Below are 20,656 nucleotides of genomic sequence, written 5' to 3'. Positions count from 1 at the left end.
TGACAGTCAACATTTTGAACTTCAGTTTTCTTACTGAGAGGTTTAGCTGTCTGAGATCTAAAATGGGCCGCAGGCCCCCATCCTTCTTGGGAACAATGAAGTACCGGCTGTAGAACCCGGCTTCTCTGCATTGAGGAGGGACCACCTCGATGGCCTCCTTCCTCAGGAGAGTATTCACTTCCTGTTCCAATACCAGAGCCTGCTCGGGGCCTACCAGAGTAGGAAATACCCCGCTGAAAGGTGGCGGCCTGGCGCCGAATTGAATGGAATAACCTTTCTCTACAGTACGCAGGACCCACATAGAAATATTTGGCAGTAGTTTCCACGCTGCCAGAAATTCTACTAAGGGAACCAGCCTCTCGAGACTGGTCTCTGGATTTATTAGAGGAGCTAACTTGGTGACCTGTAGCAGCGAACTGGCAGGATGCACCTGAAGTGAGCGCTCTCGAGACCCCCATGGGGGTGGCGAACACTCTGGTTCCGCTACGTTTCCGGGCGGAAGGACCAGAGAATGAAGTTCGCGGGAGACTGCCGCGCCCTGTAACACCGGCAGGGTTAGCTGACGAATCTCCTGAGGGCCCCGAAGAGAGGTGGTCACCGTACTCCTCAGAGGCGGTGAGGCACCTGAATCTTCGAGAGGGGCTGCCCTCATTGGCCCTGGGCCACGACCATCAGGGCCGTTTAGCCGCGGCCCTCTTAGACTGTAGGACGACCCTCAGGTCGGGCCTAGTCTTCGAGGACCCCGGCTTGGAGCGTTGCTGAGCCCGCCCTCTAGGCCGCGCCGGAGGGGCACGGGTAGCAACGCTCCTTTTCTGGGTCTCCCTGTGTGAGGAGCTGGAGTGCGGCTGGGGCTGCTCCCGTCCAGCAGCCCCAGAGGAGAAAGTGCGGCGAGGGAGGTAGCGCTGGAACGCCGCTGCCTGCCTACGGGCCTCCTGGTGCCTGTTGACAACTGTGTCAACAGAGTCACCGAAGAGGCCAGCGGGGTGCAGGGGGGCGTCCAGGAGCGTGACCCTGTCCTTCTCTTTCATGTCGGACAGGGTCAGCCAGAGATGCCTCTCCGCGGCCACCAAGGCTGCCATAGACCGCCCAACAGCGCGAGCGGTCTCCTTGGTGGCCCGAAGCGCCAGATCAGCGGTCCTACGCATCTCTGACACGCTCACCTCCTCGCCATCACTAAGCTCCTTCAGCAGGTCGGCTTGGTACGCCTGGAGCACAGACATGGTGTGTAAACATGCACCAGCCTGACCTGCTGCCGCATAAGCCTTGCCCATCAAGCCTGATGTTACTTTTAATGGCTTGGTGGGCAAGGACGGAGCCTTCAGGGACGATGCCAGGCCGGGAGACAGATAGCTCGCTAGTGTCTGCTCGACCTGAGGCATCGCCCTGTAGCCGTATCCCTCCATCCCCCCCACATTACCGTAGTAATCTGAGGCGGGGGAGTAGAGACGAGAGGAATACGGCTTATCCCACGACCTCGCGATTTCTTTATGGAGGTCGGGGAAAAAGGGAAGGCTCCGTTTGGGAGGTGCTGATTTAGCCCGCAGGAAGCGCTCATCAAGCCTGCTCGCCTGGGGCTCTGGATCTGGAGCGGGTGACCAGCTGATGTTGAGCTTGGCCACCGCGCTCGTCAGCACCTCCACCAGCTCCTCATACTGGGGTGAGCGGGGGGGCGGTTGTGGGAGGTCAACGCTCTCGATGTCAACCTCCTCGGAGGAAGACAGGAGAAGCGTTGACTCCTCCTCTCGGAGGGAAGGAACCGCAGTGCGGGCTTCCTCATCCAAGAGGAGGTCATACGATCCGCTGGGTGAGGAGAGAGATAGGGGATCACCCGTCTCAACTCCCCCCAGCAGATCTAGCTGCGAACCCCACGAGTGCAGCTGCCGCTCCGCCTCGACGGAAGCGGGGCCAGACCCGCGGGGAACGCTAGCGAAAGCCCCCTCCTCAAAGAGGGCTTTCCGGGAACGGAGCAACCGCAGCGGCATCCGCTCGCACTGCGGGCAGCCAGCCCCCTCAAGGGCTGACCTAGCGTGCTCCGCTCCCAAGCAGGCTACACATAGATCGTGTGTATCCCCACCAACAATGAAACGTTGGCAGGGAGGGACACACCGTCTATGTGGCTGCTGAACCGCCATAGATCGCTCGTTCTTAAAAGAACGTTCGTTCTTAAAAGAACGTTTTCCCCCTGGCATTTCTGCTCAAATAAAAGTAGTGCAATTGGCACTGAAAAACAGCAGAATGCGAATCAGACAGACAATAACACAGAGCGCTCTCGCTGAATGACAAAAGCTGACGCCAGCTTCAAACGCACGTGCTTTTATACTTCCTGGTCGATGACGTCACCGCGCCTGTGACGTCACTCCCGTTTCTCATTGGACGTTGGACATGACTCAGAGTGCGGCCCGCCAATGGCGTTCCCCACAGCGTTTCAGGACGCAGTGTAGAGTTCCCGGAAGGGAACCAGTCATAAGGTACATTTTTAGTACATTTCCATTGATCTATGGTTTGTTAGTATAGGACAATATTTGGCTGAGATACAAATATTTAAAAATCTGGAATCTGAGGGTACAAAAAATCGCCTGTAAAAGTCCAAATGAAGTTCTTAGCAATGCATATTACTAATCAAAAAAAATAAGTTTTGATATATTTATGGTAGGAAATACAAAATATCTTCATGGAACATGATCTTTACATAATATCTATACCTTATAATGTATTGTTGGCTATTGCTTCAAATATACCCGTGCTACTTAAGACTGGTTTTGTTGTCCAGAGTGATATATATATATATATATATATATATATATTTTTTTTTTTTATCACAGAAACAAATTTTAATCGAAAATGTATTAAAAGAGAAAGCAGTTATCTTAAATTGTAATATTTCACAATGGTGTATGTTTTTACTGTCTTTTTTTTTTTTAACATAAATTAAATTATGCAGCATGAGACTTCTTTCAAAAAGAGACTTTCCAGCAGCCACAAAATGTTAAAAGATGTTCATATTTTGGTTAGACGTCAGTTGCGATGTTGGGTTACCAAAATTCTGTCAAATCAATGTCTCATGTCAACATTAATTTGATGTCTAATACTGATTGATGATGTTTTGTTGTTTTTAGATTGTGCAACCAAAATCCAACGCTAAGTCAACGTCAAATTGACGTCAAAGCAATTTTCATTCTCGACCAAAATGCAAATCTGTCTGATGTCTGGTCCGTCAACCTGACATTATATTGACGTCGGGTGCCTACTTGGTTATTTCAAAAACAAAAAACAACCGTACCAATTCCTAACTTTTGATCTAATATAATATAACACTAGGGAGACTCTGGATTAGACAATTTGGGAACTGGAGGGATTTATTCACAGACATTATCAGGAGTAAATGTTACAGAAAATCATGTCAGTTTGTTTTACATTTTATTTTATGGTGGTTGGAACACAAGACACAAGTAACAAAGTTAGTAATGGTAACGTCATGCCTCTCATTCTGTGCACTGCCCATCAGATCTAGCTCAATCAATCAATCAATCAATCAATCAATCAATCAATCAATCAATCAATCAATCAATCAATCAATCAATCAAAAGTAGTGTACAAATGCCAGACTGAGAATTCTTTTAAGACATAAATAAGATACTGAAAATAGTATTTGTACAGTAAATAGTATTTTTGTAGAGTCCAGAACCACTATTATCGAGGCCTTCTGGAAATTCTCATAAGCATTATTAATATAATTATGAACATTTATGAATTAATTTACATGATGGGAATGAGGCTTATATACTGGCTAAGGTGAGAGCACAGAACAATATGGACATGAACTTTTGTCACCCATGAATGGTGAAATGATTTTAAGGCATTTCTCAGTTTCCATTCACACAGCAGATTTCCATGGCGCTTTTCACCATGAGCCTCGTCCCTTGAGAGCAAAGCTACCAGAGGAGGATGTCAAAAAAGAACTCCCATTAATATAAAAGCGATCGAAAATCCAGTCTGCTGGAAAAGTGAAGGTGAGGGTGCTGTACTAAAAAAGAGTGGATGGTCCATACAGCTCGTGCAGTAACGAAGGGCTCCCGGTCTCAGTCTGGAACACTAGGCCGATCCAACCCTAGACACATAAATGATCGATTTTCGCATTCAGGATACGCCGTGTGTAGACAAGTCAGACTCGCTTCCAGTGTATAATACTAAAACAAAACCTCAGCAACAAATTTACACTTGAAAAAAATCACAGGGCTGTACATGATAACGATTATGATCTTGGACGTTCCAGGGTTTGTTAAAAAAAAAGAAAGTAAAATACAAAAAAATAATCATTTCACCCTGAACAGGCATATTTGATATGGAATATTGCAAAGCATCTGGTATCAAACTTATATTTCTAACACCGAAACAGCACCACAGCATTGCATTTGTCTTGGAACAGGTTACAAAAACCATTTTGACTTGACAAATCCATGCATTACTATTTTCACTGGTTACCGTTGAACATGAACAGCTGTTAAGGGGGCCACAGTCATAGGATGCAAGGGGTCTACATACATCATCCCTTTTTTATAGCAAGTGTTGGCAGCATTTTAAAGCGACATTTTCAGTTGATATACGATAGGAAAAAAAATGCAGTGAATACAAGATTTTTGTTCGATGACGGAACATGCCAAGAATGTCAATGCTGTTTTTTTGTCCACCTGATGTGTTTTGAGTCTCTCATCTCTTCCTGTGTTACAGCGCCTCCCAACGTTGAGTTGTTGCAACAACCGTTTTTTTTCCAACACGCACACACAAGTCCAGATTGACAGATATATATATCTATATATATATATAAAAAATTTCAATATCTCCCAACAATGATCAGATGTCAAGATTGCAATGTAGTCAGCTACATTTCTGCCCTGAATGGAATGATGAAGATCAAGAAAACCAAGGCAAAATCAACTCAACACTTAAAAAGATGCATGCAACAAGTGGTCATATAGTATATTTATATATATGTAATTGCTCTTTAGATATGCACAACACATGAGACGAATGATTGCAACAAAAAAATAGCATCTTCAAAATTCACAGTCTCATGTATTTCGTTACGGTTTATTACATCTCACAGGTCGATGTTTGCATGACAAAACAAAAACAAAAAAACAAAAAAAAAAAAACAATGGTGAATTTTGAGGAATGCTAAATGTTACGTCAGCTACTATCAGTTCGGGATTCAAAAGCTCCAAGTTTGAAGCTTTCGCCCTTGTTAGTGGTATCATAAATGAAAAAGATGGTACATAGTCTTGCTCAGTGTATTTAACAGTTGCTGTCGTGTCGAGAAAGCGGAAAGTCATTTTTTTAGACCTTTAGAAATGTAGTAATGGACCACAGCGACAGCTCAGAGGAATGTAAGGTGAATGCTGGACAGCAAGCTATGGCACCGAGAGAAGGCAATCCAGACGACACAACCTCATCTGCCACTGTTCAAGTAACGAGCAAATAGATGTTCTGGTGTTTGTCATAGAAACAGGACAGATGTACTGTAATATGAAGTTTTGTCTTGTGACACCATATTCGCTGAGTGGTGAGAGGATTATGGATGGGGGAGGAAAAAAAACGAACCAAAAAACAAAATTATAATTAAAACGATGTAATTTTTTTCCGATATAAAAGGCAAAGAAAAGTATACAAAAAATAGAAAAATAATTACAGCAGTAGACATGGTGTTGGGAGGAACGTGGTGCCAGACTATTTGGCAGAACAGTGTAATATTTTGGGACTGTTTAAGGCGTCCTCCACCAGATGTAGTTCCACCCCGTCGACTATCACGTCTTTCACGCAGCCGACAAAGCCTGTGCTGTAAGCCTTGGGCAACCGACGAGCTACGGATAGCTCCTCCAGACCACCTGAAGACGAGAGGAATGGATGAGATCAGATAAAGTGTACACGATATATTGCACAGCACTTCATATTCATATAATAATAAGCATTTTCAAGTGATTCAATCACAAGTGGACTGCATGAAACTGGTATAAAAAGCCATTCAGTTTTACAATTATCAGAAATGCATGCTATCACATTTTATGATGCTCTTTCTTCTTTTTTGGGATCAGTAAGACTTATTTGATCAAAAAGTACAGAAAAAAAACTGTAATATTGCAAAATGTTATTACAATATAAAATGGTTTTTATTTTTATATACTTTAAAATAGAATTTATTCCTGTGATGCAAAGCTTAATTTTCAAGTGTCACATTATCCTTCAGAAATCATTCTAATATGCTGATTTATTATTAGAATGATCAGTGTTGGAAACAGTTGTGTTGCTAAATATTTTTTTTCTCCAGAATTCTTTGATGAATAACAAGTTGAAAAAACAAAACAGCATTTGTTCAAAATATAAATTTTTTCTAACAATTTAAATCTGTGCTATCACTTTTTATTTATTTACCACATCCTTGGTAATGTATTCATTTCTTAAAAAAAAAAAAAGAAAGAATAAAGATTTACTGACGATCCCAAACTTTTAAACAGTAGTGCATATTGCTAGAAAACCTTTCTATCTTAAATAAATGCTGTTCTTTTTAATTTTTTTTGATCACAGGTTCATACACACACACACACACACACACACACACACACACACACACACACACACACACACACACACACACACACACACTACCATTCAAAGATTTTTGAACAGTATGATTTTTAATGTTTTTTTTAAAGATGTGTCTTTTGCTCACCAAGCCTGCATTCATTTGATCCAAAGTACAGCAACAACAAATTTTCACATATTTAAAATATCTGTTTTCCATGTGAATATATTTTAAACTGATATATTTTCCTATGATATTTTCCAAAACTTAATTTTTAGCATCATTACTCCAGTCACATGATCCTTCAGAAATCATTTTAATATTCTGATTTGCTGCTCAAAAACATCTATTATGTTGAAAACAGCTGAGTAGATTTTGTCAGGTTTCTTTGATGAATAGAAAGTTCAGAAGAACAGCATTTATCTCAAATATAAATATTTTGTAACATAATAAATGTCTTCATTATCACTTCTGATCAATTTAAAGCGCCCTTGCTAAATAAAAGTACTAATTTTTAGAATTCCTCCCTTCCCACCTCCCCAAAAAATATACTGACTCGAAGCTTTTGAATGGTATAGTGTATAATATTTCAAAAGCTTTTTATTTCAGATAAATGCTGATCTTTGGATCTTTCTATTTATCAAAAAATCCTGAAAAAAATACTCAACTCAAATATTGATAATAATTAAAAAAAAACACTGAAGAATGGAGTAATGATGTTGAAAATGTAGCTTTGCTTAAAGGAATAAATTACATTTTAAAATCTATTAGTGAACAGTATTTTAAATAGTACAAATATTTAAACATTGTACTGTTTTTGCTGTACTTTGGATCAAATAAATGCAGGCTTGGTGCGCAGAAAAGACTTCTTTAAAATGTTACTGTTCAAAAACTTTTGACTAGTAGTGTGTATATTTTTTTCTTTTGAATGAATAATTTATGATATTTGTAAGTAATGCTTTTAATCTCAATTTTTAAAGATATAGCGTATACTCAGCTGCTTTTATGGTGTAAGGAAAGTATTTTACCTTTTACTTGTTTCTTACTCCCTATAAAATTTTAAGAGCCACTAAATTAACATTTTTCTTTCAAATTACATAAACTGTTTTCAAAACCAACATGAACGCAAAGAACAATACAAAATTGTACAATTACAACAACTTTGTCTTTTTTACCATGGGGAAATCATCCAATATATGTCACTGACCAATAGCATAAATGCACGTTTCCGTGTAACCTGAGATATTACCCTCCACACAGGCAAGCTACAGTGCTATATATTATTAAAGGCCACTTTGTGGCTTATGGAAACCCTGTGTAGAAAACTGCTAAAAACTTAATCACGCCTGAGACACGGAAGGTGTAACGTGGGGGTGTCAGAATGAAGTAAGATAGAGACACAACTCTCAGAAACAGGTGAGAAGATCAAACAGTGTTTTTGGGAGGCCAGGCTCTGGGGACGTTCCCTGACAGCTTTCCGAAAGAGAGTTACGCTCGCCTCCCACAGGGACCTGACACTGTCGAAAATCCAGCTTCGTCTCCTGCTCTTTGAGCACGTTGAAAAACGTCTCCCCCCTGTTGTAACTCGCTCACGTTTCCCCAAATTCTCTCTTCATTTCATCTCCCCGCGTGTTTCCCCTTTAATCGGATTGTATGCTTTGCTACGGAAGGATTGACAGGGCTAATTTCAAGTGAATTACATCTGAATAAGTAAATAAATAATGACATTTGAAAGAAGGGATTTTCGGAGGGTGCTCTTGATGTTCAGGCTGTCTGAGGATAATGTATTCTAGCCACCGGGCATCCACAGCACCTGTTTTACTGACTGGCCTGTGCTGAAATACCTTCCGCAACTTTAAGATTTTGCAGCCTTTTTAATCTTAGTCAAAAGAGAAAGAGAATGCAAACACTTTAGAGAGACTTTAGAGTTTTTAAAACACCCTATAGGAAAGACTCATCGTGGAATTATTAATTAAACATAATAAGGTAATATTATGTCTTAACATGAATGTTTTGAGTGACGCTCAGGGGTAACAAGCGACTAGGCTCTTCAAAAGCACTCACTGTGGGGGAAGATCCAATTAGATGTTACAAGCTAAGTGGGGACTGTTGATATTTGGTGTGTCGGAGCAGGTGTACGTATTCGGTTTGTAAATGAGCTACGATTGAGCAAAGCGGCGTAAGATAGACTTACCCAACCAGAGAGCGCCGTCTGTGTCCAGCTGTGTGGCAGCCAAGGGTGATGACCCAGTGACAGCTGCCTCATTACCAACCTGCAGCGAGCCGTCTCTGAGCGCTCTGTGGAGAGTAGAGAAGTAGGGGAAGAGAGTGAGTCACAGCTCAGCATTAACATAGAAAATTTGATTTGGCCTCACTGGCTTTCTGGCAAACTTGAGGTTAATATGTACTAAATTTGCAGCAAATGAAATTGTAGTGATGAGGAAAAAAGAATATTGTGGCTTTTCACTGCTGGTGGTAAACATGCAGCGAGCTTTGGACAACATGCCACTTGTGGGAAATGTCTATAGCAAATTTGTGGCAAATATAATTGTCTGTCATTACTGGCAAAAACCTCTATGGCACGCCTGAGGCAAATATGAATGACTGCCACTGCTGGTAAACATTTCTATGGCAAAACGGCGGTAAATATAAATGTCTGTCATTACTAGCAAACAGTTTTATGGCAAACTGTGTCTTATATAAATAAGGGTTGAATAATAAGAATGGCCAGCTGTTCCAGGGTCAGTGTAAGAGAGTTCTGGGAAAGCCAATAAAACTTTACAATTTTATGCCTTGCATTAACATGTCTGCGAAGTAAAATGACTGTTTATAAATGAGGTTTTAGTGTACTGTGGTGTCATTAAGAACTGGTTGAAAATTGCAGCATTTACCAAGCTGAATTTTTAGCCAAAGAAAAGTAAGTATACACTACTATTTAAAAGTAAGGGGTCAGTATAATTAAAAAAAAAAAGGAATTAATACTTTTACTCAGTAAAGATACATTAAATTGATCAAAAGTGACAGAAAAGACATCTGTAATGTTGCATAAAGATTTCTATTTCTAAAAAATGCTGTTTTTTAACTTTCTGTTTATAAAAGCATCCTGAAAATGTATCGCAGTTTCTACAAATATATTAAACAGAAATTGTTTTCAATTTCAAATATATTAAAGAAGAAAACAGTTATTTAAATTTTTTTACTGTATTTTACTGTAAACACAGCCCTAGTGAGAATAAAAAAAACATTACAATGTTCTACCAACACCAATTTTTTATTTTTTATTTTAATGGTACTGTATAGTTTTTAAAATAGTTATATAATAAATATTAAATAATAAATAAAAAGAGTTTGAACATGCATTTATACATGGACAATTATATATATATATATATATATATATATATATATATATATAAAATATATATTTATCTTATGCTCATTAAGGCTGCATTTACTCAAAAAAAAAAAAAGAAAAAAATATTGTGAATTATTGTTACAGTTTAAAATAACGGTTTTCTATTTTAATATACTTTAAAATATAATTTATTCCTGTAATACTAAATTTTCATCAGCCATTACTCTTCAGTGTCATATGATCCTTCAGAAATGTACTGTTTTTTTTTTTTTGTTGGTTTTTTTTTTTTGAGGAGCCTGTGGTTCTTTTTTCAGGATTCTTTGATGAATAAAAAGTAAAAAAGAGCATTTATTCAAAATAAAAATCTTTTCTAACAATATAAGTTATCACTTTTTATCAATTTAACACACCTATGGTGAATGAAAGTATTAACTTTCAAAAAGAATAAAAGAAAGAATAAAAATATAGTGACCACAAACCTTTAAATGGTAGTTTATATTGTTACTAAATGCTGTTCTTTTTAACTTGTTATTTATTAAAGAATCCTGGAAAAAAAAATATCACAGGTTCCAACAAAATATTAAGCAGCACAACCGTTTTTAACATTGATAATAAATCAGCATATTATAATGATTTCTGAAGGATCATGTGACACTGAAGACTGGAGTAATGATGCTGAAAATTCAGCTTTGGATCACAGGAATAAATTACAATTTAAAATATATTAACATAGTCACCTTTATTTCTAAAGCGCTTTTAACAATACAGGTTGTGTCAAAGCAACTTTACAGTATTAAAACAGTTAGAAAACAGTTGTTTTACAATGAAATAATATTTCACAATATTATTGTTTTTTTTTTCTGGATTTTGATCAAATAAATGCAGCCTTGATGAGCATAAGAAACCTCTTTAAAAATTTTACTGTCCCCCATTTTTTTATTTTTATTTAAAATATATAATTGTTATTGGGGGCCAATAAAGTTGTTGGCAGGGTATGTAGAAATCTGAACTACTGGTTTGAAAGGCCCAGCAGGACAATTCCTTACGGTGGAGTCCTTTAAACATCTGCAACGACTCTAGGTTAAACCTGAGGCAATGATGGAATAACTGTCAGTGTTTTACCTGCTGGCCTTGATTCGTATCCAGCGGTTGGTGTTGACCCGTACAGAGGAGCGCAGCACCACAGGCTTGGAGCCAAGGTCGTAGGTCATCTGCACACGACCGTCCACGATGGCGAGGGCGATGTAGTCAGAGCGCTCCACTCCCTTGCCGCTCCACAAAATCAGACCGTGAGTAGCCTCAGTCCTGATGCTCAGTTCAAATTTATTCACCAGCAGGGCCTTCTCACTAGATCAAAGAGAGACAGGAAATGCTATCACAAATCCATTGCTGTTTCGGAGATGCCGTGTAAACCACAGGACGTGCGTGACGCCCTGACTTACCTGCTGTTTTAACAAGTGATGAGTGAAAACGAACTCTGATAGAGTTAAAACCCAGCGAGGGTTTGATAAACTAATGAGCAGTCTCTATGAAACTAGGTAAACTAGGCCACGCTGATGGGGGAAGGGGCTTTCGAACACATGCGTATGTGACACACTTTAGGTTATCTCCAAGTTAACACTTCCTATTTTGCCTTCAAGTTCTAGATTTTCTCTTCCTGCGCAGGGAGCGCTAAGGAAGGATGCCCATATCAGCTGCCGTCTGATGTGTGTTTTGATCTGGTTCCCTGGATGCAGCCCTCCCTTGTAAGGTACAGAGAAGGTGACATCTGTCCATCCTCAGGGAGGACGGTGTCACTCTGAGCGAGCTATTGTTCAGGTCATCGGGGATCCGATTAAATCCGACACACCTCGTGTTCTGCCCCCTTTGCAAGATATGCCACGAGAAAAAAAACTCAGCTATTTTTATACAATTCCTTTGTTCTCAGTGGTGCATCTGCAGTTGTGGCATCAAGAGAGCCATTATTTGAAAAAGCGAGTGCGTTTGTGAGACAGAATAGCAAGTGTGTGGGGGCTTGTTTGCTACATCAGGTAACGTGTAAACAGGAGTAAGACAAGTGACAACAACATGAATAAAGACACAGACGAGACAAAGACAAAATGGAGAGGAACAAGACAACGGACACGATACAGAGAAGAAAAGAAAGCAGATGGTGATTGCGCTCACAAGTTCGCACCAAAACGTGGCGAGTGGAAACACTTTCTCCAGGGGTGTGCAAACTGTGATATCACCGATGGTGTTTATTTGTGAGTTTGTTTGTACAGTATTTGTGTTTCCTTTCAACGTGAAGACTGGGTGGATAAATAAGCCACATGTGCATTTTGATTCGAGAATTGAAGCTAGAAAGAGTCCAGTCGAGCAATACTGGCACGACGGGCATACTCTGCCCGACTGACAAGTCAAATTTGAAATCACAATATTAGCCGCTCTACTTCCGACTTGAGAATTGGAAATAACGTATCTTAATTCGTCTGATTAAAAAGCCTGAATTTCATTATGCTAATGCTGTTGATGAGCCTGTGACGGCGTAAAGCTGAATAATTATTCGCTGTAATTGAATTCTTTCCCGATGAGACACGTGTAATGTGCTGACTGGACTCTTTCCACAGCACAGGCCTTCCCTTTGCACGGCCCCAGGCCAGAGCTTCGGCATCAGGGCAGCTAACTGTGATTACACACCACTCCGCTGAGTTCGTTATTGCTCACGTCCCATTAGATCTCAAGCATCTAGAACATTCTAAAGAGAAGTAGGGCTCAACCCATTAAAGCTGGATTTCTTTTATAAAGAAACAGATCTTCTTTGAGTATTTTGCTTTTTAAAAAATCTTGAGAGCAGCAGCTTGCATAAAAGAAGTGCGTCATTTTTTTTCATAATTAAAGTGATTAGATTTTAAGAGTGGTTTAGGCTGTCCACCCATAGGGGGCAGTGGCTCACATGGGAATAGTTATTAAATACTGTACATGTTTCTAACGTCTTCGCAGGTCTGAAGAATCTGCAATCACAGAACTTCAGCTAGATGTTTTTTTTTGTATAAGCACCTTTGTTTTGCTTAATATGTTATCATATGTGACCCTGCACCACAAAACCAGTCTCAAGTAGCACAGGTATATTTGTAGCAATAGCCAAAAATACATTGCAAATGTCAAAATTATCACTTTTTCTTTTATGCCAAAAATGATTAGGATATTAGGTAAAGATCATGTTCCATTAAGATATTTTGTCAATTTCCTACCATAAATATATCAAAACTTAATTTTTGATTAATATGCATTGCTAAGAACTTCATTTGGACAACTTTAAAGGCGAGTTTCTTAGTATTCCGTTTTTTTGCACCCTTAGATTTCAGATTTTCAAATAGTTATATCTTGGCCAAATATTGTCCTATCCTAACAAACAATACATCAATTTTCAACTTTCAGATAATGTATAAATCTCAATAAAAATGACCCTTATGAATGGTTTTGTGGTCCTGGGTCACATATATAATCTGCTCCATCATTTTGGGTTGTATTGCTTAATATTTCTGCAGAAAACTACTCCTTTTTTAGTTAGAATTTTAAGTTTTTAAAGGGAACCCTGGATATTAAGACTTTTATGGCTTAATATAACGTGAATGATGTCTCTTACAATAATATGTAGTAGAAAACCCATGAAATATTTGTTATTTAAAAAAATCCACATAGTTTTCTACATATTTTGGATTATGGGGAGCCATTATTTTGTAAAATGGTTGCACTTGGTGAGCTACTGGCACTACCTGTTGCTATTTTTACCGCAACACAACTCGGAAAATAAAAATACTGATATGATGCCACATTGTGCTCCTTTTAGTTGTAATTTTCAGTCGAAGGGCAACAAGAGAAGCGACCCAAGACTTCACTGTTTTTCTTACCGATAAAAAGAGGAGAAAAGAATGGGAAGATGCCTGTGGACGAATAAAACTTTCTGAATACCCGCGTTTTTGTTCTTTCAACTTCAGCCCTGATGCCTTTGAGGCTTTTAGTAGACCACAGCTACTGAAAGAGCTTACAAATGGCAGAGACAAGAAACACTAGATGCCATCCCGGAAGGATGTAAACATGTCGACGCTTGTCATGACGCCACAGCCACTGAAGTAGTTTCTCAGCGCTGATTTCACTTAATATCTTAGACTCCTTGTGGGGAAAATCGATGGTAAAGCTTTTGGTTTAAGCCTATTATATCCATCGCCACCTCTAAACTCTTTCAGTATCTGTGGTATCAGTATTTTATTTTCAGAGTTGTGGTAAAAAATGTGGTAAAAAAAGCAACAGGCAGCACCAGTATGGGGCGCCCCCATAGCCAAAGCTATGTATAAAATGATGTGATTTTTTTTAAAGTAAATCTTTCATGGGGTTTCTACTACCTATTTCAGTAAGATACATTATTTACATTAAATGTTCCCTTTAAACATAATCTTCACAGCAACTTACAACTCAAAATGATGGAGCATGTCGCGTATTAAACTCCATTCTTCAGAATTCATCAACTTTCACTTGACATATTCTGTCTAGGCTTGTGTATTAGACAAATAAACATGTTTGAGACAATTTCAGAGTGCAAGCTATGTCGTGCTACCTGACAAAAGCCCTGGCCTTTGGCCTGTGCAGGTGGCTGAGTGTGGGAGGACGGCATGCCATTGGAAACAGTTCAGGCAGAGGGGACTCACCTCTGGTCAGATGGGTTCTCCAGTGACTCAGGGCTTAGAGGAGCAAGGGAAGAAATGATAGGCATGCAATAAGCGCAAAAGGGTGGAGGGGAAGAACAGGAATCGCATAACATACAGACAAGAAGACCTGCGCCAAGAAACTGGAGTGACCTCACTAAATTATTCTAGTCTTTCAGTTGTTATGCCAGCATAGGCAAAGAAATAACACTAGAAGACTGTATCGGCAGTACCACTGGTACTGGCATGCTGTTTTATTGTTCTGAGCTGTCACATGGCTGAGTTACTGCAATTTATCAACAATTCCATCATTCTCAACCAGTCAAGAAAGCAAGAAAGCGAGAAAAAGAGCAACTAAGTGAGTATATGTTTGAAAGACTGGTCACTTTCGATCAAATTCCAAAACCTAGTGAGCTGCCTATGGAGCAAGCATATTAAGGCATAATAGGACCAATTAATTGAATTACCCTTACGAAAATGAACCACGGTTTTACTACAAATAAAACCAAAACTATAGTTAAACCATGGTAACCACAAATTAACCATGGTTTTGCTAAATTAACCATAGACTAACCAGTATTTGACTAGTATTTGTAGTAAAACTGTGGTTATACAAATGATAATAAATACACACAAAAAATGGTTACTGTACTTTTACTATAATAAAAACATGGTCAATTTTCGTAGGGGTAAAATATCAGGATCATATGTATTCAGAGCACAGAACTCAAAATGATAGTCAAAGCGAGACTGAAAACTATCGGAAAAAATTATATTTTACCCAATATTTGAGTGTGCTGTGTTTTATGCTGTTATGCTAGCAGTGTGTGGTTAGCTTAGCAACATGCTAAACTCTGAAAATTGAAATCAACTTCGAGTAACTTATACTACATCATACATCATAGTATTGATTATAATGAGTTCATAAACTGTAGTAAATACTGTTTTAAACTTTATTATTTACTATAGTGGACTGTAGTAAATTGTAGTACACTGTATTATACAGTATTACAGTATTTACTTCTTGTATACTACATCATACTGTAGTATTAACTATAGTGAGTTTGTAGCTGTATTTAAATTAAGAACTGTAGAATATTATAGTATATACTAGACTTTATTAATGTATACTATATCATAATGTATTAACTACAGTGATAATCAGTGAGTTACTATAGGATACTATTAGGAAATACAGTGTGTTCTGGTACTGTTAACCAATTAACAGGTTTTTACTGTAGTATTTTAAAATCATGCTTATTTTTAAAGTGTAGTCTCTCAATGAGAGCTATTCTGCTTCCTAAGAAGGCAGAGAGGTAGCTCACTAGGTTATGGATAAGCTAAATACAAGACACTTCTTTTTGTCCAAAGACTAATTATATAAAAAAGGCATTTAAGAACAGGGCACTTAAATGGTAAAAATGGGTAAATTGATCCAAGGCTGCCGCGCTAAAGAAAGAGAATAAAGACAGATGAAGAGCACAGTAAACACTAACAGAAATATGAGTCTACTCCGACAGATGCGGCGCCACTATGCCGACGTCCTCTGAGGAATTCATTAACTTTAAGGGCTTTGTTCAAAACCAGATCAAGCTAAATTGATGACACTCATTCTGAAGGGCTGGTCAGCCTTCTTGGTTGAGATTAATTTTAATCTGGCACTTCATTTGTACAGGAAGTGACACGCATTAAACCCCAAGAAGAGTGAAAGTCAATGAAGAGGGCCTTGTCTCTAACCGTTATTGATGCCAGCGGTGGCTCACTTTCTCTACTGGACGGAGCCTCTTTAATTGCGTCCAGTTTTCTGAGAGACAAATCCTTGATTAATGTGCCACTTTTGCTTTCATCCTTGGGCACAATTATTAGAAATCACTGGGAGCGATTTGACAAACAAAGTGACGTGGCTTAAAAGCCGGGCAGGAACTTTTCATGAGCATAATACATAACATAATTCCATTTAATCAAGCTGCCAGCTTTTTAAGGGCTCAGTGCAGCCACTTAGACACTTAATTACATTCAGAAGGAAACAAATAATTTAAAATAAGAATCACTAAAAGGAACACTATAACAGATTGAACATTTCCCTAATGGGGTGGCAAAATGCCATTTAAACCCAGTTGTAAATACAGACTAAATATTGATGTTTATCGTGCAAACATTTTGCAGTTAAAAGGGGCTTCATTCTTTTAAACATCCTTTTAAACAAGGATACATACATATGTATTTCAAAAGTCAGTTCAGGTATTTCCATGCATGTTTTCTGTGGGAATCTATCGGAGTAACACAATGCTCATCATCATTCATGCCAAGCATGCATTCCTGAAACTGGTTTCTGATGCAGCTGATAAAAATGCAACGTTTCCTGGAAAAATATATATTTATGTATAACAGATGAGCCCTGTATTTTTCAAAAATGTGATGTAAATGGGAATACAAGGAAATAACGAATGCTTTATGTTGGGTTATGTCGATGGTTTGTCTCATAAAATGTTAGTTTCGCTTAATCAAATCTATCCCAGAACGTCTCCGGGTTACTTACTCTGGGATCTCATTGGTCAGTTGGCTTGAGAGCAGAAGGAAGACAACAAAGTACACTCACATAAGACAGACAAGAGCAAAGACAACAAAAACTTTGTACAGAAACAGACAGGTTGACAAACACACACACAACACATAACAGATATGTGTGACGCTGTGTGCCCTACATTAAGGATAGTTCATCCAAAAATTAAAAATCTGTCATTAATTACTCACCCTCATGTCGATCCAAACCCCTAACCTTTGTTCATCTTCAGAACACAAATTAAGATACTTTTGATGAAATTCAAGAGCTTTCTGACCCTGCATAGACCCTGCTGACACGTTAAAGGCCCAGAAAGGTAGTAAGGACATTGTTAAAATAGTCCATGTGACATGATTGGTTCAACCATAATTTTATGAAGCTACGAGAATACTTTTTGTGCACAAAGAAAACAAAAATAACGACTGTATTCAACAATCTCTTCTATTATTTTAACCATGTCTTCACCACCTTTCTGGGCCTTGAACATGGTAGTTGCATTGCTGTCTACGCAGAAAGCTCTCTGATTTTATTAAAAATATATTAATTTGTGTTCCGAAGATGAACAAAGGTTATTTTTGGGCGAACTAACCTGTTAAGAATCACCCCGTTTCAGAAAACTAGTAAAATAAGTGGTACAAGGTTGTATGGTCATTTCTCAGTTATATGGTCAGTGAAAACTAGCAATGACGGTAACATTTTTCTTTTTCTAACTCTAATGTGAATTAGTTCACCTAGTTAAAAAATGATTTCCTGATTTATATGTAGCACTAAAATGACTGATTCATATTATATGGGTGGTTAACCTTTATGATTCTGTTCAAGAAAACTATCTAATCAAATATTCCATTAAAATAAGTCCATCCTAAATTGGGACGCTCATTGGTTTTGTGCCAGAAACATACTGTTCTGATTGTAAATAAAATGAAAAAATATATCACCTGATTTATATACATGTTATATTTTAAAGTGATTTAAAAGTATGGCCTTTACAAATAGTTAACTACTTTGTTAGTAACCTTCAGATGTTTTAACTGTAATTTAACTATAATGAATACATTTTTGAAGTAGCTTCCCCAACACTCATGGAGACATTGCAATAGAATATATAACACTTGTCTAAAAAATGTAATTCGTTCTTTTAGAAACGGAGAAAACGTTGACGTAATTGGCGCTTACTGGACCGCTGGCACATCAGACCGACCAAAGGAAGAGAAATCATCTGATAAGTGAAGAAGGAAGTAATTATCAAGACATGACCATCCATGGTGCTTTAGGATATATGTGGTAGTGGAGATGTGTGGTTTTGAGATCCCAGCGATGGTGGAGGAAGGTTCATTACAGTGCATAAGTGTGGTACATCGCAGTGGAGTCATGAGACTCCTTCGGGTGCTACGCTAATTGGAACCAGGCTGGGTTCACGGAAAACCAAAGAGACAGGCCAGTGGAAGTGGTAATTGATGAGATCAAACCATTAGCTAAAACGAAGAAGCGTGTTGGACCTTAAATGGGGCCGGAGTAATCTAGCTTGTCATCACCCCTCATTGACTGCTAGTATAGAGATAGGATGCTAAGGGCAGATCGTGATCATTGGGGAGGCCACTGACATTACCTTTTGGTGACTCCGTTGTGATATTCGATGAATGTATGACCATCAAATGCAATGGCCTCGGTGTCCCCAGCAGATTTCTCATATATTGCTGGAAGGGAGGAGAGAAGACGGAGTGAAATTACACCAATCGATGTGAGACACAGCACTTTTTAATTAAAACAAAGAAGGAAAGCGTGATATATCGCAGGCTCTATGCTTGTGTGGCTTAATTAAGGTTAAAGATACAACAGTAGGACCCAGCAAGGTTAATGAGGTGAGCAAAAGTTCTTGGGTTTTCTTGCAACTGTGCCAATGCGTGTTTGTGATAAGCATACAAATGGCTAGTATTATTTGTGAAAGTTTGGAGGTGTGGATTTAGCTAAATCTACATATGAAGCATATGATTGGCTAAAGCTGCCATGAGCGTTTGCTTTTAAGTAAGTAGCATGTTGATGTATGCAAAAGATGTATGCAAATCTTGCCTTAAAGGAGTGTGAGGGAGTTGGAGGAGAGGCTTTACTGGGTAATATGATTTTGCATTAAAGAAAGTGATTAAATAAGACTCTTACTCTCCTGGCAGTGCTGTCCGGCGAATCCGTTGCGGCAGACACACTCGTAGCTGTCCAACAGGGGATTGCAGCGGCCTCCGTTTTCACAAACATCTTTAGAGCAGGGGTGGTAAGGATACATGGATACATCACTGGAGTGAAGGGCGTTATCAGCTTTCAGGATTGGGGTTCCCATCAGAGTAATCTATGGAGAGAAGATGTTTGAAGTCAAAATTATTTGCGAAATAGTTCAAAACTATTTCATTTTTAATGGATGTTCCTAGACTTATTGCTACTTTAAAGCAGAAAAATGAAAAAATGTAATTGCTTTGTAAATTTGTACCCAATTATGTTTCGTAAGGAAAACATTTCTTTACTTCAATGGTGCCCCCAAGTTTGAACTTCCAAAATGCAGCTTCAAATGGCACTAAACAATCCCAGCCAAGAGAGAAGGGTCTTATCTAGCAAAACGATTGGTCATTTTGAAACAAATTGACAATTTATATACTTTTTTAACCTCAAATGGTCATCTTGTCTCATCTCTGCGATGCACATCTGTAGTCTGTGTAATCTGGATCAATACAGTTAGGGTATATCGAAAAACTCCCGTCCTGTTTTCTCTTTCAACATCAAAATTGTCCTACATCACTGTTTTAACCTATTTTTTGCAAAGGGCGTTTGATCTACTTTGCATGTTCACTTTGTAAACACTGGGTCAGTACTTCTGCAGAGATTTTGAAGATGGGGGAGACAACAAGATGGGAGTTTTTCGACATATCCTAACTCTATTGACCGTATTAAACCAGAAAAAAACTAAGTTCCCGCAGACTCAGACAAGACGAGCGTTTGAGGTTAAAAAGTACATTAATTGTCAATTTGTTTCGAAAATGACAGATTGTTTTGTTAGATAAGACCCTTGTTCCTTGGCTGGGATCATTTTACATCATCATTTGAAGGTGCATTTAAACTGCATTTTGGAAGTTCAAAGAAAATTTCAGATTTTTTTCCCTGAAGAAACATAATTTATTACCGCCTGAAGAAAGAAAGACACAAACATCTAGGATGACAAGGGGGGTGAGTAAATTATCTGTAAATTTTTGTTCTGGAAGTAAACTTTTCCTTAAAGGAACAGTTCACACAAAAATTAAAATTACCTCATGATTTACTCACCCTCAAGCCATCTTAGGTGTACATGACTTTCTTCTTCCAGACAAATACAATCAGAGTTTTATTTAAAAATGTCCAAGCTTTATATTGGAAGTGAATGGGATTAAAGATTTTGAAGTCCAAAAACTACACATCATAAAAAGTACTCCACACGGCTCTGGGGGGTTAATAAA

The 20,656-nt window shown here is 38.7% G+C and overlaps 1 protein-coding gene across 1 annotated transcript in view; it reads right to left on the bottom strand.

Annotated features, from left to right (window-relative positions):
* Positions 1–3,404: 3,404 nt before the first annotated feature.
* The window catches only part of LOC141290563 (agrin-like), a 154,789-nt gene continuing 137,537 nt past the window's right edge, over positions 3,405–20,656 (bottom strand). The window contains exons 28-33 of the mRNA XM_073822683.1: positions 19,338–19,521; positions 18,790–18,877; positions 14,621–14,653; positions 11,055–11,279; positions 8,772–8,875; positions 3,405–5,882 (exon numbers count right to left, since the gene is read on the bottom strand). Coding sequence (XP_073678784.1) covers positions 5,725–5,882; positions 8,772–8,875; positions 11,055–11,279; positions 14,621–14,653; positions 18,790–18,877; positions 19,338–19,521 — 792 coding nt within the window. The 3' untranslated portion in view covers positions 3,405–5,724. The remainder of the gene's footprint in view (positions 5,883–8,771; positions 8,876–11,054; positions 11,280–14,620; positions 14,654–18,789; positions 18,878–19,337; positions 19,522–20,656) is intronic.

This window comes from Garra rufa, chromosome 18 (assembly GCF_049309525.1).
Source record: "Garra rufa chromosome 18, GarRuf1.0, whole genome shotgun sequence".
NCBI lineage: Eukaryota > Metazoa > Chordata > Actinopteri > Cypriniformes > Cyprinidae > Garra > Garra rufa.
Note: the sequence above shows the minus strand (reverse complement) of the source record. Positions and strands in the feature narration are given on the sequence as shown.